The 25849-nt window shown below is 42.7% G+C and overlaps 1 protein-coding gene across 2 annotated transcripts in view; it reads left to right on the top strand.

The window, feature by feature from the left end:
• GTF2F2 (general transcription factor IIF subunit 2) overlaps positions 1–24701 on the top strand; it is an 85557-nt gene extending 60856 nt beyond the window's left edge. For both annotated transcript variants that reach the window (XM_032197203.1, XM_032197212.1), the window contains exons 7-9: positions 10387–10486; positions 17932–18075; positions 23817–24701. In XM_032197203.1, the coding sequence (XP_032053094.1) occupies positions 10387–10486; positions 17932–18075; positions 23817–23936 (364 nt within the window). In that variant the 3' untranslated portion in view covers positions 23937–24701. The remainder of the gene's footprint in view (positions 1–10386; positions 10487–17931; positions 18076–23816) is intronic.
• The last annotated feature ends 1148 nt before the right edge of the window (positions 24702–25849 follow it).

The following is a 25849-nucleotide window of genomic DNA, read 5'->3' on the forward strand; positions in this document are numbered from 1 at the left end:
TCAAAGAGCAGACCTCCAGGAAGGTGATTGAAGCTGGGTTGAACGATGCAGGGCTGGTGTAAAAGCTTCCTTCACGTAACCCAGAGAGCAGAACATGTCCCCTTGCTCGGCTCGTGGGAACACGGTCCCCAGGCAAAGGACAGGCGAGGAATGGCACAGCAGCGGCTTGCAAGCGGAGGTGGGCAGTGTAGTAGGAGAGGGAGCTGGGGAAGTGCCGGCCTTGCAAAAGAGGAGGAGGTAAAATGTAATTAAGCCATTTGAACAAATAGAGCACAGCGGCAGAGTGCTGTACAGTTGGCAATGGACATACAGTTGGCTGAAAGAATGACGATCAAATTTAAGAAAAAATCTCCTCTGCTTAAACTGATGCGTCTTTCAGTCTGCTCTTTGGTTTGCTGTGCTTCGTTTCTTTTTGGCGGCTAGCACCAGAAACTGGTAAGTAGTTTTTCCCATTAGAGGATAAGCAAGACTGCTTTTTCACATGGACTAAGGAGAAGGATGGGTTTCTCTCCCTTTGTGTGGTTGCTCATTTATAGCGGAGGATTCCTAGGCTTGCTGAGAATACGCACCTCGTCTTTTAACCTAATGCTGATTTTGCTTTTAAGGGTGTTTTCACAGCTCAACAACTGGGTATCTTTGCTTCCTGCAAAGTGTTGGGTGGGTTAATTCAGCAGCTTAGTATGAGCATAGGATTAAGCTATTGAACAGTGATGAACTGTGCAGGTTTACCTTTTCAGCTACCAACGGCACGATGTAGTCATGGGCACATTTATACACATGCACGCAAAGTGCTTCCTTGGAGCAGCTTCATTTCAGTGCCCTTTGCAGCAGCCCCTTGCTGACTGTATCCAAGTCTATTTTAGCAGAAGTGAGTGGATGTCCTCAAAAAGACAATCCGCTTATCTGGCATTTTTAGGTCTGCAGGCTAAGGAAGGAAGAGGCAGGGGAAAACCTGAAGTGTTTGGAGGCAGCGAGGTTTTCTAGGGCAGTAATCCAAATGCTTCCCAGCTTGCCACAAACTGTTAAATTGTTTACAGTAAATTTTAACTGGAAGATCCCCAATGGAGCCAGATGCTGTGGCTGTTTGCAGAGCTACAGGGGGAGTGACGAGGTATCTGGTAAGTGGCATTTTAGGGATGGAAGTGCCTAGCTGGAGGCAGAGCGCTGGCAGCTGCAGCTCCCTGAAGACATTGCTGAGCGAAGGGGAGCGCTGTTCCTGTTGTCACTGGAAGAGGAGAGGTAGCAGAGATGCTGTAGATTTTATACATATATTTTTTTTCATTTGGGGACTCTTAGCCAACAGTCTGTCTCTTTCATTATAGCTTTTCTTCGGATATCTGAGCAATTTCGTCAAAGAATTGCAGAGCGACTTGACTGAGCTTGTAAACCATCTACCTTTTTACCAATAATTTTAGTCTTAGGCTTTTTAGGATTTAGTAAAGACATGGCTCTTCTGTCTAAAAGACTCCTTCCTAAAATTATTCTTTCCCGTTGCCCATAGCGAAATGAAACAGCAATTCTGGAGCTGCAGACACCAGGTTGGGGGCTAACCCTGGTAGCAGCTAAGCACCAGAGAGCCGTTCATCCTTGGTGGGATGGGGGAAGGGGAAAGAAAGAGTAAAAGCAAGAAAACTCATGGGATGAGGTAGAAAATGTTTAATAACCAAAGGATAAGTGGAAGAAGAGAGAAAGAAAACAAAACAAGGCAAAAGTGATAACGCATCACCTCCCACCAGTAGACCGATGCCCAGCCAGTTCCTGAGAAAAAGGTTAACCTACCTAAAACCCCACTTTTCCCTTTTTTATTGCTGAACATGATGTTGTATGGCCTGGAATATCTTTCTGAATAGTTAGGGTCATCTGCCTTGCTTTGTCCCCTCCTGATCTCTTGCACACCAGAGGGTGAGAAGCAGGGATACCCGGGTGCAGTGCAAGGACTAAAACACGGGTGTGTTATCAGCTTTGTTTTGGCCACAGAGCTAAACCACAGCACCATACAAGCCGTTATGAAGAAAATTAGCTCCATCCCAGCACACTGGCAAGAAATGTGTAGCTTTTTGTTGACTGGATTTGCAAGTCCCTATTACTTACTACCACAGTTTTCCAAGCAGCAAGTGAAAACAGATTAGTTTGGGCAAGAAAACTATTTATGATTTTTCAGACTATGGATTTTTTCTTACTTTTTAAATTTTAGAAATAACTAATAGTTAAGAATTTAAATTTCATCTTCTAAACTCTGAGTCTACGTAGTGTTTAACAAAACCACCCTTTGTTATGAAGAAATTTGGGGACTGAGGAAAATGGGATCGGGAAAGGAAACTACATTTGAAAATGGAAGTGGGAAAGGAGACTATCTTTAAAAAACACAATAAAAAGGCACAAGCATATGGCGATTCTTCATCATTTTCATTTTTTTATTGAATCATGACAGGACGTTTTTCTAAAAATGATGTAGCATAGCAAAATTGACATAATGAGCATGAACTATCACTAGATACTCTTCAGTCAGCAGTACAACAGAGAAAAATTTAGATTATCATTTCATGAATATAATGGCCATTTCTGCCTTTAAAATAGATAAATACCTGAAGGTAAATTCGTTTTTATAGATCTATTTTGTCTTGGTTTTTACAGCAGGAAGTCAGTGTTTTCCTCTTATCTCCTCAGACATCCAGGTCTAATGCTGGAATCAGTTGCTTTATGATACCCAGGAAACTCTTCAGGTTGAAGTTTTTCTTAAAACAGTAAGTGATTTAGAGGTGCTTGTTTCCATTACAGGCACACACGCTTTCAGACAGGTTGTTTATTCGTGTCAGTGGAAATCCAGGGTCGGATGGGCCTGAGGCACAGGGCCTGGTGCAGCTACCAGGGCAGGGCCCCTCGGGTCACCTCTCCTGGCCTTCAGAGGCCTCCTCGAGGGGTGGCAGAGGGGGAAGGGGACTTTGTGGTGCAGAACACATCAGTGGGAAAGGTTGATGGAGGGAAAAGGGTGGGCTGGGGGTGGTTAAAAATGAACTCAGCCTTGCCTTTCTCCTGCTGTAGGTGGGGCAGATGGGCAGCTGCCCCTGATGGGAAGGGCAGGGTAGTGCAATGCAGCTGGTGGCCATTGTCTCATAGCACAAAAGAGGAAGAAGTGGTGTTGAATAGTTACCTTTTTTTTTTTTTTTTAGTAGGAATGACTGTGAAATCTATGTGTTCGGATATGTATGAAGTTAAAATTGTATGTCATCCTTTCTAAAGGAATTCAGAAATTTCTAATGTCCCAAATCCCACCTTCACTCTGATTTCTTCCGACGTGTTGCCTAATTCCTTCTTCCCGGCACACCTTGTCACCCTGCCAGTTTTCTGCCTCGTCTCACGTCACTGCTTGAGGTTGCCTGCGTGCGCTGGGCAACACAAAAGCACGCTGCTTTTACTTCAGCCTAGTTTTTAGACCTTTTTGTTGCTGGAGCGAGTGACAAACATAACAACCCAGTACAGAAATGCATTGTGTCCTGCAGCTTTACCTCCTTAGAATTTAAGCTGAATTGCAAACAAATTTGTATGCACGCAATGGTGCTTGCAGGGATGCACCTGTGCCCTGGTTTAAGCCTCAGAGAAGACCACCCCTTGTGGTTCTGCTTTTGTTTGTTCTTGAATATGCTTTTCTCACTTCTGCTGGGATTTGTATCAGGCTGAAGACTGGACAGAGACATTTGTGGTGTGTGTATTAATAAGAAAATGTTGAAAGTATGGTAATAAACCAATAAAAAAGGTTTTGTTTCCCTTCTGGGCACTAAATGATTGACTGTGATGATTGTGGTATAGAGAGGACTGCAAAATCTTGACATTTACAGCAATTACCAAGCCGCAGACTTCTCTGCCCTTCCAGCATATGTGAATCATAATAAGAAAGTGTTCATTTCTTTGCAGTAAGTATGACTGACTGCGACAGGCCTTCCCGTTGATGCACAGCATGCGTGACAGCTGTGGAAGGGGCTTTTCACGTGGCTCAAGGTCCATGCTGGCTTGAACCAGGCCCTCCAGGGAGGACAGGGAGGGCACAGAGTGTTTTACAGGGCTGAAGGGTCATCAGGAAGGCATGTGGATGGAGAGAGCATCTGAAAAGGGTCCTTATTATCCCAAAGAGGGATAATAAGCGAAGGGAGGAAGCAACAAACAAAATGGTTGGAGACAGCAGCCACTTACAACCTTCATTAACCTTCATTAACAGTCATATTTCAGGAAAGATAGCTGTGAGTTAGGATTCCTTCTTAAGCTTAGCCTCAGATGATAAGCCTCTACCACATCCCCAGTATGGACCAGCAACCACCAGAGCCCATCTCCGTCAGTATCCTCCAGAAGAATACAAGAGACATATGTGAGCTTGATTTCAGATATCCAGGATGCCAAGCATTTTCTTCCTGCTGGTTGCGTTAGGGCATCGCTTAAAGTGTTTGAAGTTGAGCATCAAACACTAGGGAAGGTTATTGCATTGTATCATGCCTAGAATGCTAAAGGCTGTCTTACTTTATCCTTGCATTATTTATCTTCACAACCTCAGCCCAAAAGGTTTTCAATCCTTTGCAATACTAAACTCAGAGGAAAAAATGGGAGGTTATTGGTTTTAATCAATTATTTCAATTTTATCAAAACAAAACCCAAGCCATATAAGAAATGGCTACTTCTTGACAAATTGTCATTCATATCATCTTGTGTTCTGTGCTGGAGAAAGATGCGAAGAATTGGAGTCTCAGTGATGACTGTGGTGCCTGTCTCAATATTAGGCCTGAAAATATCTTACGTTCAAATGATTCATTGCTCAGCCTTCAGCATACATCCTTGGAGATGACAACTTCAGAAAAACCTTACAGGTTTCCTGAACGTAAAATAATCGCAGCACTCTTCTTGAAATGCCAAGACTTCAGGACTTCAAATTAGTTACAAATCATGTACCGTGCTAATAATCTGAAATGTTTCAGTACTTAATGCTGGCAAATGCACTTCATAACGCCACTTCCATTCAGCTCATCCTTGTCTCTGTCTGTTCCTTACACCCGGGGCTGGGCTCACGTTGCCTTGACTTGGTGTGTGCGCTGTGTCTGAAAGAGAAGGATAGACAGAGCTACACAGCGGGCTGCAGTCACCTGCTTCCATGTAACAGGGGACGAGAGGATTTTTCTGCTTGCAGCGAGACGAGACGTGCTGAATTTGCATCTCGCTAGTTGTTAGCTTTCAGAATAAATGACAGATGGCTTCGCGTGGCAACAGGTTGTCGTCGTTCTGGTCTGCTCGCGTGCGTTTCTGCAAATGAAGTCATTCTGGTGGTTTCTGGTGCTGCTGCTGGTGGTTGGGTGCTGCCGTGTATCAGGAGGATGAGCCCCACAGAGTGATGAGTTTCCTTAATTCCCACAGAAGTACAAAAACTTTGTGAAATTTCAGCATCTCTTAGGAATATTTGTCTCTTCTCTGCCATTGACTCTCGTGCAATTTACTCCTCCTTGGAAGAAAAGTCAGAAAAGGTGCTACCTGAACCTAAGCAAGGTGTGGTCCACATAAACACAAGACAAGCTTGTGGGAAGCTATATTATTATTATTACACATATATTTAACTTCTTAGCTTGTTTTCTACATGATGTTGCAGGACACAGCTACCTCTGTCACGTTTGGGGTGCTTAGCAAAGTATGAAGGCAAAGAGAAAACCTTGGTTGCCTTTTTCAGGTATTGTGAAGCTCATGTAATGCAGCTGCCTGTGTCTTGTTCGAGTACAAAATTGGTACAATAAGGTACAATAAAGTACAGTAAGGTTGGCTCCTTCCTTGCTAGTGCCCTGTATAAATAAAAGCAAGCCCAAAAAGGTATAGAAACTTTTCGGTCCCATCCTCACAACAATTTCTTTAGAAATGTCAAGAATTCAAACGCTAGCAATGCTTCTGATTAATACCTGTTTCTAATCTCTGAAACATTTGTTGTGTGACAGAAGATTAATCAGAGGAAATCATATATTCTAAAGGTTTACTTTAAGGCTTATCTGTGTTTTATTTTCTTGATGCTGAAAGATTCGTGCATTTAAAAGCCAGTAAGCATCTCTTCATACAAATGTAGATATTGCCTTCATCTGTCTTCCCCAGAGAGTCTGCTGCATGTTGACAACTCCTATACAATTATTTCCAGCCTGCTTGAATATTTTTCCCTTTATTCAACTCTAGTCACAATGACAAATCAGAGTTGCGGTATAAAATGTATTTTGCTGGGAAATGACTGTGGTGAATTTGATGCCATGCTGCTTACTTGCTGGATTTCAGGGCAGAAGAGCTATATTTGATTGTGGGGGTGGAAGAGAAAAGCCACAGTGTGCAAGCTGGTGGCTGCTGTATCGTTAATTTATTGGCAGTTTTAGAAAAAAAGATCTGCATTCTCTTTTTATTTTTTATTTTTTTTAGGCCAGATACTAGCATGAGTTATGGTGTTAGCTAGTGCAACAAGAGCCATGTGGAAAATTTAAGTCCTCGGAGAGTTGTGTGTAGTTCTGCTCCACGGCTAAGGCTTTTAACTCTCGCACGCATGCAAATCATAATCAAGAGTAATAGGTAAAAAGCCCCTGCTCCTTTAAATCAGTGCCACCAGTGACTCAGAAAGTCTATCGATTTTTTTTTTTTTATTCCTACCAACAGCTTCAATTAAGATTCAGCAGATCCACTCTGAGAACACCCTGTCTAAAATGCTTCATAATATTTTTGGTTTAATGTTGTTTTTTAAAATTCTGTTTAGGAAATGAGCACTCTGAAGTAGTGTTATCTGTTACATATTAAAACAGCAGTCTGAAAGGCAAAACTAATGTGTAATTCACAGCTTTTGTTATAAATTTGTGTAATTATTAGAATATGTGAATATATATGTTTCCTTAACTTTCTTCAAACAACAGCTATACAAATTAAAACAAAAACCAATTATATTCACCCAGACCTACTACTTTTTGAAAATGGGAAAATGATGTCATAGTTTTGAACCCCCCCACACCACATTTTCACCACAAAGAGCATCTCTACCAACACATTGCCTGGATAAAGCGATTGCAGGGTATTTGTTTTTACCCCGCAATGCACTAAGCAAATTTCAGCGCTTCAACACGCCAACAATTTGGTAATTTGTGACCATATTCAGCCCGGAAATCTGGCAGAAAGAAGGCAATGTGAGGCTCTGTCATCCTCCAGGAGATTGTGAGCACTTCAGAAATGAAATGAGAAGGGCAGCCATCAGGGAGACGAAGAGCAGCGTGCATGGGTAGAATAAATGCATATTAATAAAAAGGTTTGCCTCGTGAGTCACCATGCTTCCCATTTATATTTCCATAGTGGCATGTGGCAACTGCTGTAATTGCTGGCATTAAGAAGTGATCCCAGGGATGTGATGTGCTCTTGCTTTTCACCACAGCAGTTTGTCAGGTGGGAAGAGGAAGAAAAGGCAGCACCGTAGTGTTGGCCAGCTTCCTGAAGATGGGCTGAGATCTTTGGATTAAAATTTGAAAACCATTGGCACAAATGCAAGAAATTTTGAAATCTAACACCGATATCTCTGAAACTTCCACTTGAGATGGCAGACGTGAGATGTAGATATATTTGTTAGTTGGTACGTGGCCATCTTTGTGAATTTTTCTGTCATTTCACAAACTTAGATAACCATTTTATCACTCGGTAGGCTTGCAGCCTGTTTCCTCAGAAGGCCAGAAGTTTTCCTCTACTTTCTCTGCTGTGTTCTGGGGAACTGTACATGTTATGTGTAACTTAACTGCCAACAAGCCTTTGGAGGCCTCTCAGAGATATACTAGTTCGACACTTTTGGTTTTCTACATTTTGCAAATTAGCAGTTTGCAGGTTAAAATAAAAACACTGAAATGTGCTTCCTGTGCAGCAAGTCCTCCTAAGTGAAAAATGTGAAGAGATAAATTGCTGGTGTTCTATGCAAAAAAAAAAAAAAAGTAGGAAAAAAAAATTAATTTATGGAAGCTTCACTGATGAAATTTCCTGTGGTGTAATTTTCAAATGCCAGAACAGGGAGAGCCCTTTAGCATTCGGCGGTGTGAAGCTCTCATTACAGGCTCTAGGCTAAAGAGCTCTCCGTTGTTTGCATGCTTAAATATCTAATTTATTAAGAAGTTAGAGGGGGGTTGACACTACCATTATAAAGCATTTTCTTCTAAGGAAACGTGTTCAGTCCATACTTGCAGTCTTCTGGCATTTCGTTATGGAAGGGCTAATATTCTCTGGCTGCTTTCCTGAGGAAATGGCGGATATTGGACGGTGACCCTGTTAAGAGGAATGAATATAAAACCCTATGAAAGGGGGATTTAATCATGGAAAAGTGCCACCCTCCTAAGCCACGTGCTTCCTGAGAGCATGAAGGAGACTTTCTGGTGGACTTCAGTGTCGTGAGTCTGTTTTGTCTCTTATCTGTGTTGTAGTGAGAAGGGCTCTGCAACAACATCGCCACACAAATATAAAATTCTGGGCCACGTGAAGGTGGTGCAGTGGCCTAAAAATGAAAAGGAGAGACGAGTTTCCAGGCTGGGGCCTTCAGCAGTCACGGCCTAGCTCTTTGGTTTTGTGTGAGCCTTCGAGTGGCACTGGGGTGTGAAGGAAAGTAGGGGATGGCTGGTTGTTGGGCCTACTAAATGTCCTACCAGAAACTTTAAAGCATTATGTAGGTGTTCCTAATTGCTAATACGGAAAATCTTGTAAAAAATGTATAAATAAAGTTTGTGGCTTAATCCTCAAGGTGGCCATCCTGATGCTCCTGATGCTCCCCTTCTCCTCTCCTGTTTCAGAGGCTACCCTGGAACTTTGGAAAAGGGCAGGGAGGAAAAACAGAAGAGAAATGAAAGCTATTAGAGAAAAAGAAGGATGCTAGGATGTCTGGAGAAGGTTATTTTGGAGGCTTAATGGTGGGTTACCACCATTAGTCCTTTGCAGTCAGGTGATGGGACATTTAGATGTGTAATTCTTCTCCAGGAGCCCCTGTCTCGTGAACAGAAGCAATATCTGTAAAAAGATTTAGCAGGAAATGTATCTCTGCTTCCTACACTGAAGGAAAAGACAGAGACAGGAGAAGTGAGGTAAAAGATAGGAGGGAGAGGGAGAACAGAAAAACTCCCCGTGTAACAAAAATTGGAAAAAAGATAACTGCAAGAGAAGATTTTTTAAAAAGACACGTCATATAACCAGGCTTTTACAATAATAAGTAATAATAATTAAGTATGTATATATATATATTTATTGAGACCACAAAGAAAAAATCTGGAGATGAGGACATGGAGAAAAAAAATTTGGACAATATTGATTTAGCTTTCCTGTAATGTCTGTGCTTCTTTCTGAAAGCTTAGAGTTCAGGAGACCTTTGGCAATGAGGTCAATAAAATCTTTAAAATCATTTAGTTAGATTGAAGGCCAGATGATAAACTCTTGTGATAAAAACTTCTACCTTTATTTCCTACAGCAGTAGTAAACCCAGTCATTTACCTTCAGATTGATTTTACTTCAAGCTTAGAAGAAACATGCTACGTTTGGGCAGAAGAAGGCATTGATGTACCTTCTGCTGATTCAGAAATCTAGAGTACAAGGCAATGGTCCATTAAGGCTAATTAAATCTATAGAACAGATGACGAGTTTGCAAAGATTTTTCAAAAATTTTTCTTTTTCAAAACCATCCTAAGTAATCTTTAAGTTACAAAGAGATGAACTTAACAAAATCTGTTCAACCTCTCTGCTTCTTATAGTCCAAACAGGACTAAAGGTCACCTTTTGTCAGCTGTTTCTTTGAGACTTGATTGCACATTGTTTTGAAACTGGGTGGATTTCTCTGTCTTCATGTTTGTAAAAGTGCTTTTCAAATAGTTATTTGTGCTCTGATGCTATATTAGAGTGCCAAAAGAAAGGTCACGGAAATCTTTATTTTTACATTAAAATATCTGAGAGAAGATCATGGAGTCTGATTTTGCTGTTGTCTGGCTGTCAGCAGAGGTAAATTGAAAGCTTTTTCAATTCTCAGCCAAGTAAGCTGATTTGGGGTTCATTTGCTTTGGTTTTGATAATTTCTATATACAAGGGCTTTGTTTCCATGTGAATGTGAGGCTTTTGAAGTCTGTGTTCAGACACAGCTTTTAGTATCTTCCCTTCACAACTGCTTGGTTTTCAGTATCTTCAGTAACATCTAGTGTCCTAATAATCCACAGTGTCCTCAAGCAAAAGGAGTAGGAAAAAAATCAGAAGCGTTCTTTTATTTTGCCTTATTATTTGTTTGCAGCTCGCCTTCGATAAGGGATGGTTCATACTTGCAGATTTGGGGAATTCATTTTGAGTGTGTGCTTGTCTGAAGATTTTTATTAATTCTATTCTTCTTTTCTTTTGAAGATTACAGATAGAAGAATCTTCTAAACCTGTAAGGCTATCACAGCAGCTGGACAAAGCAGTAACCACCAATTACAAACCCGTGGCTAATCATCAATATAATGTAAGTAGCTTTGAATATTTGCCCTTCTTCTAGCCAGGAGGTGTCTGGCTCAGGACTCCCAAATCATGGTGCTGCTATTGGCAGTCCAGGCTTTTGCTTACAGTAGGACAAAGTCTTTGGAAATCTTCCATGTTATCTGTTTTCTCTCATTGTTTTTCTTCTGGGTATCTTCTTTCTCCTTCAAGACCCACACACCCTCTCTTGTTACCTGGTAGAGGATAGACTGCCTTTACCCAAACCTTTTCTAATGTCTTTACTGCTTTCTTCCTCTAGTCTTTTTTTTTTCTTTTTTTTTTTTTTTCTTTGAAATGTAATTTTAAAGTTTGGGGATAAAAGGCAATTCTTGCTTTGTGCTATAAGACGTGGAAGCACTCCTTTGAGCCAAATAAAATATCACATGGAGGTGGGCAAAAGGCTTGAATCTTTATTTTCTAGTCCTCTGCAGGAACTGGCATGAGTAGGAAAGAATAACAGCTGATAATTTTTCACAGTTTCATACCTTCATAGTACGTGTTATTTGCATCATTAGCTTTGTCAATATTACACCCACGCTGCTGTTCCAGATCAGTTGATGTACATACAAACTATAATGTCCTTTTTCTTAAAGATCCTCTTTGAGTAATTTGTATGTATGCATGTATAATCACTGTTAGTGTTGAATGTGAGGAATGTTAAGTCATACCAAAAATGAGTCAGTGTGTTAGTCATTTAAACTTTTACACTTTTTATTAAGATTTTATTTACATAAAACAAATGATAATATACTGGGTGATATTTAAGCATTATTCTGAAAGGCATATCTACAGAACCCAAAATAATCATTTTTCTCTCATGGGACTGTTTTATAGTAGTTGCTGTACAAAGTCTGATCTATACGGAGATGATCAGAGCAATAAAGCTATTCCAGCTAAGGGAATGACATTTAATCAAAATAGTCACACTGGTGTATATACAACCGTATAACTTCACCCTGTAGTCAGTCTTCAAATCTTCCTGCCGGTTTCAAACAGCTTTGGTGGTATTGTTACAGAAATGTAAGTCTTGTGGATAATTCAGGCAATATAACTGGGATGTAACCAGGCCTCTTAAAAAGTTATGATGCCCTGGTGTACTAATTGTAATGTTCTTAGCAGTTACATAGCTGTCCCTCTCCATATCCATCACTGGTTTGGTTTTCCTATCTGCCTTAAAGATGTTCTGATGGGAAGAGTCTAATGGGACATTCACTTGAATCATTCTTGGCCTTGCCTTGACTCTGAAGACCCAGGCGGGACTACTTCCTACCACATTTTTCTTTTCATTAAGTCTTTTATTAAGGTTCAGCTTAGATGACTCAAAGGATATAAGACTGGGAGAACAAGTCCATGGACTTTTTAAACCTCTTCATTACATCTTTCTGGTGGTTTCAACAGCAGGTAGTTCTTACACTTAGTGCATTGCTTGTAATTATATGACAGACCTGTTCGGGACAAGACTTCTCACAAGAAAAACAGGAAAAATGTCCAAACTGCTGTACATGCTGATGCGTTTGGTTATCTTCCTGGGTGTTTCTGAGGAGAGAGTGAGCATCTACTATAGTAAGAAACAGGTAAAATTTCCTCAAGAGAGAGGTGATAGAATATTAGATAGGGCTTAAGTGTGACTGCTCTGTGTACTCCTAAATTAACATACAAATGGAAGGAAGAAGGAAAAAAAAATACTTGTAGATGAGGAATCACAGAATCGTGGAATCACAGAATGGTTTGGGTTGGAAGGGACCTTAAAGATCATCGAGATCCAGCCCCCTGCCATGGGCAGGGACACCTCCCACCAGCCCAGGTTGCCCAAAGCCCCATCCAGCCTGGCCTTGAGCACCTCCAGGGATGGGGCAGCCACAGCTCCTCTGGGCAACCTGTGCCAGGGCCTCACCACCCTCACTGCAGCCCCGACTGCCTCCAGGCTAAACCTCTTCAATGAGTTCATCCCCACTGGTGAGCACCAGGCCCAGTGACGCTTCTCCTCCCGTTGGGTTGTCTCATACCTGGGCCAGGAAGTTATCCTCAACACACTCGGGGAGTCTCCTGCATTGCTCATAGCCTGCTGTGGGGCTTCTCCAGCTCACAGCCAGGTGGGTGAAGTCCCCCATCAGCTGAGAGCATGTGAGCATGATGCTTTTGCAGATAAAGCAAGAAAGCCTCGCATGATGGGGTTGCCGTTGCCTTGCATAGAGCTGAAACCTCTGATATTCAGTCAACAGAGCAAAAGAAAAATGGTTTCAACGATTATCAGGTAATTCCTTAGTTAAAAAAAAAAAAGAATGAAATGAATTTAAGACCTTTTAAAACTTCCTTGAGATGTCTTCAGATGAAACTATATATTTGGTCTCACTTACCAGGCCTTCTCTATCTTTGTGCTATCTGTCTACCAAAGAAGTGTAATGCATAAGCTTCCCTATTAATGATACCTTCAAGAAGGCAATTTTGGCAGCTTTTCAGCAAGCTTAGCAACATACTGCGAAGGTAAACAAAGAGAAATTGATTTCTCTATGAAGTCTTGCAGGGATAAGCTAGCAACTTCTCCATTTGACAGCTTGTTTTAAAATGGTTCGTCCTTGAAATCAAAGCGTATTTTAATGCTCTTTAAATTTAAAATCTACGCAGTTTTAAATAAATCTAATTAGTTCACGGTGCACATGTATTCTGTAATGTGGCTCTCAGGAAGTGTTTTAAACCTGCTGCATAAAACATCTTGTTTACACAGAAAACAGAAAGGGGAAAAAAAAATGAAAGGATGCATTGTAACTTGCTCGGAGCAGCGTGAGTACAAGACAAAAGAAGAAAACAGCAACACATAACCATGTTTTTTTAAAACACACTTCACAATGCACTCAGTGTTTCTAGACAACAGTGGGAGCTGTTGCTGAAGCTGGAGGTAAACGCCAGTGTTGCTAATTAAAACACAGACGACTGAGACACCAGTTGCAAATAACTTGTTTGCAGCCAAGGAGGGGGTTGACAACCAGTTTTGTGTGCGAGTTGTTTTTATACATTAAAAGTGAAGAATTTTAGAATATTCACGTTGCGTTCTTATAAAAAATGCAAACACTTCTCTTTGATTTACTTCAGATAATCCAGAGGATGTAAAATAGAAGCTCCTACCTACTGGGGAGGGTTTGCTGAGCCACTAAAATAACAGAGAAAGAAGAATGCTGAGCAGTAGCTTACTAGCAAAAAAAAAAGATTGTGCTTCAGTTCGAAATACCACTTTGTGTTATTTTACTGGAGACTTTTATTCATATAATTAGGATTTAATACCCAATCGTGAGATAATCCTGTCAGAGACCTAACATCAGCGGAGACAGTTTTGAGAATTTCCTTATTGTTACTTTTTCCCCGTGCGTAGGAAGCACCAATTTTATAAGGATTATTTTTTTTCCTCCACATGGAGAGAGTTGTAGCTGGTTGCTAGCTAGGCACATTTTCCCTGTCTCATTTGGAGAGGTATGAACAGCCCTGTGGATTTTTTGTATTGCTTTTAGAGGTAGTCTTGAGAGTCACAGTAGCTTTCCTCTTTGCCCCTGTAACTTACCTGCTATTCCCATAGCTCTGCCATGTACAGAACAAATAACCTCAGAGCCTGGCTCTTGTTCTTTCTCCTTAAAAACAAACCAGAAACCAGAAAGGGATGAGATTGGTTTCTTCCATCCCTTCAGCTTGAGCTTCCTACTTGAGGAGGTTGCAATTAGTTTCTGGTTTTCTTCTTCTTACTCATTTTGGTTTTGATTTTTTTTGGAGGGAGGTAGAAAATCACAGAAGGGTTGGGGAGGACAGACCTAACAGCTGCTCTTGCAGCAGACTCATGCAGCCTGTAACGGGCTGCGTCTCTCACACATCTTTCAGCTGCTGTACTGTGCAGTCAGAGAGAAGGCACTAACCTCAGAAACAAATTCAGAGGTCTTTAGACTGAAAAATGTCCTCAAGTGTTTGCAGGGACCCAGAACTCAGTCAAACACCGCAAACAGAAATGCCTTCATCTCTCCTACCATCTCCTGAACTTGACCTTTGAAGTATCAGCCCTTTTCTGGCACGTAGTTAAAGCTGGATGATCCAGCTCTTCCTCCTGTAAAACGTTAGCACGTGGCTATCTCCAAAACCTTGTGATGTCCCCATAACACCAGCCTCTCAGATGTAGTAGTGCTCTATTGACAGCTCAGCAGAGTGTTGTTTACTGCTGCCAGCCGTGACCTGATCAGCAGCTGCACAGAAAAACTGGAAAATACGTGGATGCCTCAGTCAAGGAAGATTGAAAAGTCAGGCTCAGGAAAGCCCGTTGCGGTTGATTGAAGAGACTGTTCAGAAAAGTCTGCTGCCAGGAGGATACAGTGTCAGCGTCTCGGTTTTTGAAGAGGATCTCATAAAGGTGTAGCTCTTCCTTTCCTTCGGATGTGGAAGGAAACACACAATACACCCTACGGAACAGCGGATCCTGTGCTTGACTGTGAACTACCAAAGGGAAAGAATCTGGACCAGTTTTTGAAGAGGAACAAAAAATATTTGGTGTACCCAGCTAGATTAGTGTATTTTCAGCAATATTTGGGTCGCTGCTGTTTACTGATTTTCTTCTGAGAACATAATATAACACGGCACTGCCTGCAACTTTGTGCTTGCCAGGTATTTTCTCCGTCTTGGTCTCATTCCATGGAAAATGCTGCTGCTGCCATATTTCATGGTGATCTTACTCATTAGGAAGCAATTTCAGTCTCATTACCTACGTTACAATGGGTTTTGCCATTGGCTCTCTCCCGCTTACAAAGCAAAGAAATGGATTTCAAATACAAATGCCACTAAAAAATAGAAACCCAAATGGTTGCTGTGGATGGAGATACGGCTCCCAGGCTAGACATTGTGATGGGGTTCTGATCACAAACAGCCCCTTTTCAGCGCTAGCCTGGAGTATAAACTTTAGACTGTAGCCTGGGATGTGACATTCATGTATTTTTCAAGACCAAAGGGACAACTGTCGTACTAAAATAAATTAAAAATGCATGTCCTGAAGTCTGCATGCTTTATTGCCCTCAGTACCCACACACGTTCGAGTGGCACGTCGCTACATTTCTGCACTGAGTCAGGACTGTGGAGAGCTGGTTTCTCTGGCAGGAAAAACACATCATAGATCCAAATGTATCTTAGGAAATTCTGACTTGAACCAGGTATAAATTAAGGGGGAATAAGGAGAAGCCCGGGGCTTGCCTGGGTGCCCAGGACCCCGTGCAGGCGCCTTGTGCCGCTCTCCCAGGAGGAGCCCCCACAGCCTCTCTGGGCAACCCTGAGTTCCTGGTAAAGAATTCAGCCTTCCAGCCACAAAAACATTGTCATTTTATAAGTCGTATAATTATTTTCTAATATATTAATGGATCCTGACTCTTTTTTTAGGCTTGTAGTTTTAAAACATCTAAACCGAGTAGACTTTTTAGGTACATTTCAGCATCTCTGCAGTTTTGCTTCCTGCATTTGCAGCGAGACGCAGTCTGCTTGGCACTACCCTCTGTTGTGAGACGACACCAGCAGAAGAAAGAAATTGAATCCACAACACGGTTTCCAAAGCTTATAATTAAAATCTTTCCAAGGTCAGCAGAGGGCCCGAATGATTTGTCTGCTGGACTTTGAGAAGAAGCAAATGTTTTGACAAACTGTTATTTATAGCAAGACCGATGTCCTAGATTTATGTTCCTACTCCAGTTTCTGTGGTGTAGCAGCTCTGTTACAGATCATGCCAAGCGAGATGATGTTACGAAAGCTGTTTTATTTGATGCTGCAGTTTACTATCACTACAAAACTATTACTGTTTTGAATGGCTTTTTTTTTTTTTAATGAAGAGGCTAAATAATTTAAATAATTGCCCCAAAATGTATCAGTGGATGAAAATGAACTGGATTTGAGCAGAGATGCTGCATCCTTCGTAGCACTGGCATAAAACTGGAAAAGCAGATAAATATTTGGATGCCCGAGCCCACCCCCAAGTTTTAAGCAGAAGAAACAACCTTCAAGTTACAGGTTGGGAACCATTGCTCTGCATTCGATTTAGTGATGACATCTGCTCCAGAATTTGAAAGGAAATTTGGCTGGCCAGAGACCTGTGAGCAAGGGCAAAGGTGGTGATAGTCCTGAGCCTCTTGAGACAGATACCAAGAGGCAGGATATTATCACTCGGAGAGCAGGAGGGAGTTAGCTGGCTGTGAAACACAGGCCATAAAACTGATGTCTCTCATCAAAAATACGATTTCTAGTATCCAGTAAAACCTTAAATTTTCATTTTTAGCCGCCTTCTCTGAAGGTCTTCCTTGAGGATCAGGTTGGAGACACAAGAGGCAGGATGACTCCTGTATAAAATGACCCTGCTGGCAGCCAGGTCTTTATCCAGTGCCTGGATCTGTTCTGCTGCGTCACGCTGGTTTGCAGCCAGCCATGCAGTTTGTCTGCAAGCACCTGCTGATGACATTAAATATATTACATTCTGGGACATATTTGTCATTTCCATGGAGTTTGGGGGTTATTAGGGGTGTCGAGGGGTGGATGGGACAGGTACATTTTGCACTCGGTGGTTGGGGTTGGTTTGGCCTGTGCTGGTCTGTGCAAGTCATGCTTTTGATGATGGGTTTGGTGAAATGCAGGAGGCATTTTTGGAGACTGGCAGGGATAAAAGTTTCTGCAAAAACCTTTTTTTTTTCTGCAAAATAAATCTTACACAGATTATCACAGTTATATATTTTTTCATACACATCCTGAAATAGGATGATCTTTGGCAGTGAGGGGCCCGTGCTTGCTCAGAGTTCTCTTTTTGGACAACAAACAGTAAGTTTGTGCGTGTTAGTCACATTTCTCCTGAAGAGTTCCCAGCCGATTCCTAGAAGTGTGCTGTTACTTGGAGAAGGTTGTTGTTACCTGGACGGAGTGGTTGTCTCGAGTGCCATTTCTGGAACAGATGAGGCAATGGCTAGGGGCCGTCGGAGCGTGCTCTGAGCAGGTGATTGCTGCGGTCATGGATGCAGCCGTGTTGGTCTCTGGATTTTCCTGGTCTTGCAGGTTGTTTATTATTACTCTGTGATATCAACAGAGTGAAAACAGCAGCTCAGTTCAGATTCCTGTATTAATATGAATTCTCTCTTCAGGTTTGGGCACATCTTGCAGGCTCTGTTTCTGCTTTTTTTGTTATCCTTGTTGTTTTTTTTTACTGCTTAAAGCAGAGATACATATCTGAAAGGCTCATTGTACTGAGGACAAAATGCTTAGTCTGTGTTCATAAAAGAACATTTGAGTGCTCAAAAGAAAAAAAAATTTAGATGAAAAGCACTGAGTCATTGAACAATGTTTTATTATAGTTTTTTTTATGTCTTAATGTTCAGCACTAAGAATTACACAGCTTTCCATATGAATGTCTTTAAAACATGTTTTGTATCTAATTGGTAGATTGAATACGAGAAGAAAAAGAAAGAAGATGGGAAACGGGCTCGGGCTGATAAACAACAAGTGCTGGACATGCTCTTTTCTGCCTTTGAGAAACATCAGTATTACAACATTAAAGACCTGGTGGACATAACCAAACAGCCAGTGGTACGTACCTGTAGTCTTTTAATAGAAGCATTTTCTGTAGTTGCTCTTATGTTTGCTTTCCATACCACATCTCTAAATGTGTTTACAACAAATGGAAATCTCCAGGTTTTAAGTAGACTCTGGTAGAACTGTATAGGATGCCAAGGAAGCACTGCAATGAGTACACTTTTCCTTGGCAGAGGTGGTTTAAGTAGCCTCAGTTGTCCCTCGCTTGTTTAGGTTCTCTTTAAGACAAGAAACCAAACTCCCTAATGCTGTGATGTCTCCCGCGAACATTATTTGTTAGGAATGTATGTTAGGAGATCGGGCATCCCTAAAAGCACTCAATTTCCTTTCCAAACAAAAGAAATCTTAGAGTAGAGTTCTCCTTTAAGAACATGAACGTCCCAGTTCTTTCCTTTCTCCCCCCTCCTCAAGCTTTCCTTGTAGACTAGGCAGGAGTGAAGGGAGACAGCAGCAGACGAAGTGGGTGATTGTTGCTTGCCAACCAAACGCAGCTGTAGTTCTTGAGAAGATGGGATGACAGGTCAGGAAATTGTATAGCTGATGCTTTTATCTCCTTCTGTCTGCTGGCTTTATCGCAAACAGGCACGCAGAAGAGATAAAGTTCTAGCAGAGTGAAAATTAGAAGTGTTTGCAGGAGCTGTGTGCTTTTTCTGCATGCACAGGTTATTTGGTAGGACTACCAAAGACTTTTTCCCTGTGATTTGCATTACCTTAGCCTCACCCACCATCGTGCTCTCAATCCCTGCCCACATTCCTGGAGTCGAGTTTGAAACTGGCCTCGTTTTATGGGTCACTGGCTTCTCTTGCACAGCATTTGTAGCAGCTGCTATTGCTTGTTTTCTCCTAAGATGTTGGTATCTTTTGTACTTTTGGACGTGTTGCACAGCTGGCTTTGATGTCTGCCCACAACCCAGCTGCAGTTTGCAGCAAACTCAAGGGAAATTGATTATGTTTGAGTCTAAACGGAGCAACAATTTCAAAAGTTGTTAGAGCTAAGGGCAGAAGAAGGAGCAGTGACAGCTGGATTATGGAAAAATCCATTGCTCTGAAAAAGAGGAGGGAAAATGGACATGCTTACCAGTTTTGCTCATTTTATGCTGAGGAGAAAGTATATCCATACCAGGGGATTTGTGTAGTATAAGGTGCACAATCCGTGTGGTTATGAATCTGCACAGAGATGTTACTTAATTCAAATATATGCAGCTTCACAGTGCTGTAGTATCCTGGAAGAAACTAGCTGGATACTTTATTCATTTTTTCTATTCCATTCATTTATCTAATGAGTCAACTCCTTATCTGTGTGGCAGAGGCGGCGGGTAGATCATGGAAGCTGAGAAGGAGGAAGGAATGGGAGGAAGATACGAAGGCAGTGGCAAGAAAATGTTAGGATTTTTCTTTTTAAGTAAGAGATAGGTGTGACAGTCACTATCTGGATAATTTGGAATGCAAGTAGATGCAGATTTATCCCTCCGAACATGACTTCAGCTAGAAATAGTCTTCTGCAACTCCCACTTAAGCCATGGGAGAACAAAAGTTTTCTTCTCCCTGGGAGGCACTTACCTCTGGAACATACCTGGCGCTGCGTGAACTCAAAGCAGCCTGGAAGAACTGTGTTTCTGACACAGGTTTCTTCACTGAGCACCAAACGTGGGGCAAGATGATCCAGCTTTTGTCTTAGTCATCTCCCCAAGGATTAAACATCAAGGGTATTTTGTGTTTGGAAAATACCTCAGATGAATTTTATTACTTGATAAATGATTTTATGATAAATTTCCAGTCGTGACTGTGGATCTCTGCTGTCAGTAGATGCTCCTGAATGCCCACAGCATGGTGCACCAGCTGCATAGGCAAGGTCTGGATGACAGCCCCCCTGTCCTTATTTACCTGGGGGTTCCTGACATCGTTCCAGCTGTTAGACTTTTTCCCCTGAGTGATCTGTGCAGTCTCAGTTTCATCCTGTGTGCGAGGATTAGGATCTGCTGTTAATTCCCAGGTGGATCTTTGCAGTAGGTGTCAGTGTCCTTCCAGCATCCTCATGCCTGGATTCTCTAAACGAAGCAAATCTTCCTGATGTCTTTCTTCATTCACTGGGTAGCCAATACGCTGATAAAATCAAAACTAAGCTGTCACAATTTCCTAACTGGACTCTTTAAAAATTTCTGTAGGGACTTGCTGGTGGCATTCATTTCCATTTAAAAATGCTGGCTGTCATCTCCCACTGCGCTGCCAGCTTCCACCCCGTGTGCATATTTCCCTGAAGCTGAGGAACTTCAGCCTCTGGCCTGAAACTTTTTTTTTTTTTTACTTTTCTGAAAATAAAGTATTTGTTTCTGGCTCCCACTGTGACCCCATTGCTCTCAGGCTAGCAGTGCCTCCTAAAAAACCATGCAAATGCCAACAGGTTGAATAGGCACGCCATCCCCGTGCTGCACAGAGGTTGGCTGTTAATTAGTCTCTGCTGGGTGTTCACTGCTTTATTTTCTGTCAGAGCGTCTCAGATTTTCTGTAATTTCTCCTCTGGTTTCTAAATGTTGAGGTTATTTTCAGAAGTGAGAAAAAAACGTTGCTGCTGCTGTCTCGGCAGCTCTGGTTAAAATGAAGTCCTAGGTGCCTACATCGCTGGCTAATAATATTAAAAGTACTCTTCTCCGAGGGAATCAAAGTCTTTTTTAGGGAATTAACAAATAAATAAGGGTATTTTTCGTACCCAACGGTAAGTGCAAACAGCAAGTGGAATCCCTGCTGCAGAATACATTGCATGTTGCATGGGAAGTTGCTGCCATCTTTATTTTGAGACCATGATCTCCCAAAATGAGTTGTTCCTGAATGCAAACTGCTGTTACGTTAGGGAAACCCGGCTTTATTTGTTTCTCTTTTTAATGAAAAGTAACGATTTGCATTAGTGGGCAAATCTGTTGTCATCTACCCAGATGAAAATACAGAGCGCTCCCTGGAAACGTTGCGGTAATTCCAGATTTGGGCCTAATGGCTGAGAACAAAACCTGCTTTTTATGTCAGCAATCAAATATTTATAAGAAACGGAGCCAGTGGTCTAATAGGAACTGTATTTTTTCAAAACAGCGTATACTGGTTGCAGTTTTTTCTTACCTTTCAGCGTTAAGTAATGGTTACGCTCAGTCTGTTTGGGGTTTTCTTTTGCTGAAAGTTTCAGGAGGGTTTTCAGAGCTTGGAAGTTAATGCCTCCTTCCGCTTTCCAAAAATGCTTTTATCTCATAATTCTACAACAGCGTTTCATTTTTTATGTAAAATAGAGGATGTGTAACAGAGCAGAGGCTGCCTTAACCATACGAACAGATTACCCACAGATTAATTTATGTATTATAATTACATGTATACAAATACATAGAAACTTTCTGTGAGAAGCAGTTACAGGTCCCTGATCAGTGCTCACCAGGTTCAAACGTGTGGTTTTTGGCACTGCGGAGGAATGTGGAGGTGAGTGGCTTCTCGTGATGCTGTAGCATCAGGCTGAGCCTGCCTGAAGATGCAGGTGGGTCCTGCTGCCTGGGGAAGAAGGGATCCCACGGGAGGAACCATCGTGTCCTCTGGGCACGCCGCTTGCTCTCCAGATGGGTGAAGAAGAGCAGGATTATCCCTCGTGCTCCTCCCATCCCACCTGGAGCCCTGGCTCCCAGCTGAGATCAGCTCTCTCAGCACAGTAACTGCATTTTGCTCTACTTCACCTGCCTAAGTGCATTTTTATTCAGTTTTTACTCTCACAAAGCTGTCTGCATGGTGAGGAGTGGAGCTTAACCTTGAATCCGAGTGCCTTTCTCCCTCCCACACTCCGCCATCTCCTGAAGTATCTGGCGGTGGCACCAACAGCTAGCTCACATGCACACACGGGGATGGCAAACAAAGCCGGGGAGATGCAAGCAAACACAGCTACACATCCCCGAAATCAACAGCATCTTCACCTGCTCTCATCACCTCTTAAAAAACACGCTGGGCAACAGCAGCATTGTCGCACAACAGCGCTTGCACCCTCCTTGCCGCTGTAGTGAGCACATTTGTTTGAGCGACCCGGCTGCCAAATAATGACAGCAGCTCTACATCAGCTTGCTCTTGGAAAGGTGTGCAGGGACAAATCGATCTCCTGCTGCCACCTGCTGGGCTTTGCACGCTCCAAGACTGAAATCATCCCAGCAGTGAACACCCTCGTCTCCATTTGTGGCCACCTTGGTTGAAGAAATACCCTAAGAAACCAGAAGTGCATCCCATCTGGTATATAAATCATCCTGCTGGACAAAGTGGTCTCTTTTGGATAGCCCTCGATGCTCTGGGACAGGTTTTTAAGGATCATTTGACTACGTGCACCTAAACATCATTGTTAGTGTAGGATCAGGATGGTTTGGGTTTCCTAAATTTTCATATGTAGCACAAGTGAGAGTAACAATCCCCTTCTCTAAAAGACACTTGGATTTTTAAAGTGTATTTTTACTCATTTCCCGGTTTTTCCATTTGGCAAAGCACAAGCAGAGTGTAAGGAAGAGCCCGGGCGATTCTTTTTTGGGGTCATCGGCAAAGCTTTGCCCTGTTACAGCCTGGAGTCGGTGCAGCCACAGAAAGCAGAAGGGTGCCCGTAACTCCTGCTCAGTGTAAGCACTCGCGGAGGATTAAATTGTTCAGACGAAAGCAATTATGAATTCAACGTGGAGATGCTTAAACCGTGGCCTGCGGTTGCCATGGCGATCAGCCCAAGTCAGCGCTGATTAATATTTAAACAAACAAGCAGGCAAATGGCTCTTGAAAAAAACTGCAGCAAATTGCCTGTGTTTAATACAAGGAGGAAAGAAGGGGGGGAGCTGGGAGCTGTCTGGTGTCAAAGTTCATACTACTGGTTAGCAGACCTCTGCTTTTTTTTTTTTCCCCCTAATTTCCCTTAATGTTTGAATTTCCCTTCCTAGTCTTAATATTTGAGTGTGTTAGGAAATGCTCTGGCACCTACTCAACCCTCCTCTAAAAACGAGGCAGCAGTAAAATGCCTCAAGCTTTGCAAAAAGGCACAAAACCCAACAGCTCGGGGCTTGGGTGGGATCAGAAGAAGACAGGGTTTTGAGATACCAAAAATCCCAGTGCAAGCGAGCTGATTCCTCTACCGACAAGCCAAGAGCTTTTAGCCGGGCTCATGAAATCCCAGCAGGATTCTCCCTGCCCTCTGTGGGAGAGGGGAGCCTGGGTGAGATCTTTGAGCAGCTGATTGGGTGGCATCTTGAAATGTCTTGAAATATCTGGCGGTGATCATTTCACAGTCACAGAATCACCTAGGTTGGAAGAGACCTCAAGATCATCGAGTCCAACCTCTGACCTAACGCTAACAGTCCCCACTAAACCATATCCCTAAGCTCTACATCTAAACGTCTTTTGAAGACTTCCAGGGATGGTGACTCCACCACTTCCCTGGGCAGCCTGTTCCAGTGCCTCACAACCCTTTCGGTAAAGAAGTTCTTCCTAATATCCAACCTAAAACTCCCCTGGCCCAACTTTAGCCCCTTCCCCCTCATCCTGTCACCAGGCACCTGGCAGAACAGACCAACCCCACCTCGCTACAGCCTCCTTTAATTTCGGTGGGGTCCTCATCAAAGCAGTGCTGCTCAACTGTGTAAAGAAAGGTGGTTTTGCTGTCTGTTGGGTTATTTCCTCGTCAGTCATGCTAACGAAGTAAGCGTGCCTTTATAACTTGGGTTCATAACTTGGGTTTTGTTTCCTTTCAGATATACTTGAAAGAAATCCTCCGCGAAATAGGCATCTACAACGTGAAGGGGACCCACAAAAACACGTGGGAGCTGAAGCCGGAATACAGACATTACCAAGTGGAAGACAAGAGCGATTAACAAAACCCCTACAAAGCAGAAGAGGACTACAGAGGAGTGACCGCACCGAGGGAGCTGCTGTGGGTTTCCAGACAGAACTGAGCACAGCCCAGCTGCGCAAGGCTAAATTCAAATCCAAACAACCAATCCTTTGTAATTTTCCGTAGCCTCGTTTCTTTTTCAGAGGAGTATTTGTTGTAAGTTTCTATAAATGTTTGTCTTTGGACAAAAAAAAATAATATTTATAGAATAAACTTGTATTAGATTTATCTTTATTAGAAATCCGGTGAGTTCAGATCTTGCTTTTTCTGGATAGCTTCGTGCTTTTTCTAAGCCTCGATAACTCAGGAGGAAAACGTGTCCTGGAGGAAGCTGTAACTCTGTTTGTTGCCTTCCTGTAGAGCCGAGTTCCTGCTCTTTGCTCCTGCTGGGATCTGCCAGGGCTTTAGCTGCGAGGCTGCAGAGATGCTCAGTGCTTTGTGTAACGTTTGGTGGCACGGACGCTGTGCTCCTTTTGGGAGAAACAGCCCAGCCGTGGTGCTCAGCACAGTCCTCAAGCTTCGTGGGAGCAAATAAATAAATAAAAAAAATAAAGGAAAGGCAATTTGTGAGGGAAAGAAGACAATCCCTTCTGGGTGGCTACTGGGGAAAAAAAAAGGCAATGTCTGTCTACTAAGTACATCAAGGAACAGATTTATCTTTTTCTTTTTTTAATTATTAATATTATTTTATCTATGTTTCATGCTTCAGCACACCAATAAAAGCATTATTTTAATTTGTACCCAGCACCGTTCTGCCTCATTGACTGAAAGCAAGTTATGATCTTGATAATTTAGGTATGAATTTAAAATCAAACATGTATTTAGTGGTGGCGTTGTCACAGGGTTTCTGTGTCTTTTGGGGAAGATTTCTTAAGGTATCTGGGTCCCAATTCCCCAATTTCTGAAGTGTGCCTTGCAAGGTTGTGCATTCGGCATCCTGTAGGGGTGGAGGAGGGAGGGAGGTGGCACAGGACCGCTGAGTTGTGATCTCAAAGCTCGTGTGTTAGAAAACAGAGCAAAGAAAAATGGAATGGCAAACACCTCGTTGGTGTGCCTGTAAATGAAACAGGTGAGGTTTTGTAGCGTGGCTCTCACTTCCCCCTGGTCCTTCAGACATGTGCATCACTTCTGCACACGGTAATAAAATAATTGGGCTATTGTAAAAGCCAACACACCACTACTGGTGCACTTGGAAGGAATAAAAGCTTGGGAGGGGGTCCAATGCCCTAGGAGCTTTGTAAAACAAGCGCCCTGCTCTCTGTGCATGTTACACGTCGTGGTTTCACTCAGATCATGTTTTTCAGAGCTGTTCATCTCAGTCCCTTCCTGCTTCCTGCCGGCACCCAGCCTTCTGTCCAGGCTTCAGGAACAGCTGAGCGTGTCCCACGGACCCGCAGTGATCCCACAGATCCTGCCAGTGCCGCGAGCAGGAGGCCCCAGCCCACTGGCTGCAGCAGAAGATATTTGAAAGCTGTGAAAAGGAGCCCAGGAAGCCGGCGGTCACGGTACGGCGTGTGCTCCCCGGGCATCCTCCAGTCCCCTGCAGGGATATTTATATCTATTTATGCTAATATTTAACATTTTGGGCAACCTCGTTTGGAGCTGGCAGGTGAGAATGAGCCCAAACCTGCCGGGTCTGTACCATGCCAGCCAGGGGGGAGCAGAGCACAGAGTCACCCCCAGGAGCAAATTTCCAGGAGGTTTCTGAGTGTGACAGCTGAAAAAAAAAAAAAAAAAAACAAACAAAAAAAGCAAGGGTACAGAGGTGGAGAGGTCAACGGGAGGTGTCTCACCCACCCCGGGCAGTCAGCAGGAGCGCAAAGAGCTGAGGTGGCGTGAGGGAGGCTTTTCCCAAACGCATCACTGCATGCAGGCTGGAGAGATGTATTAAAA

Source organism: Aythya fuligula, chromosome 1 (assembly GCF_009819795.1).
Source record: "Aythya fuligula isolate bAytFul2 chromosome 1, bAytFul2.pri, whole genome shotgun sequence".
In the NCBI taxonomy this organism is placed as follows: domain Eukaryota; kingdom Metazoa; phylum Chordata; class Aves; order Anseriformes; family Anatidae; genus Aythya; species Aythya fuligula.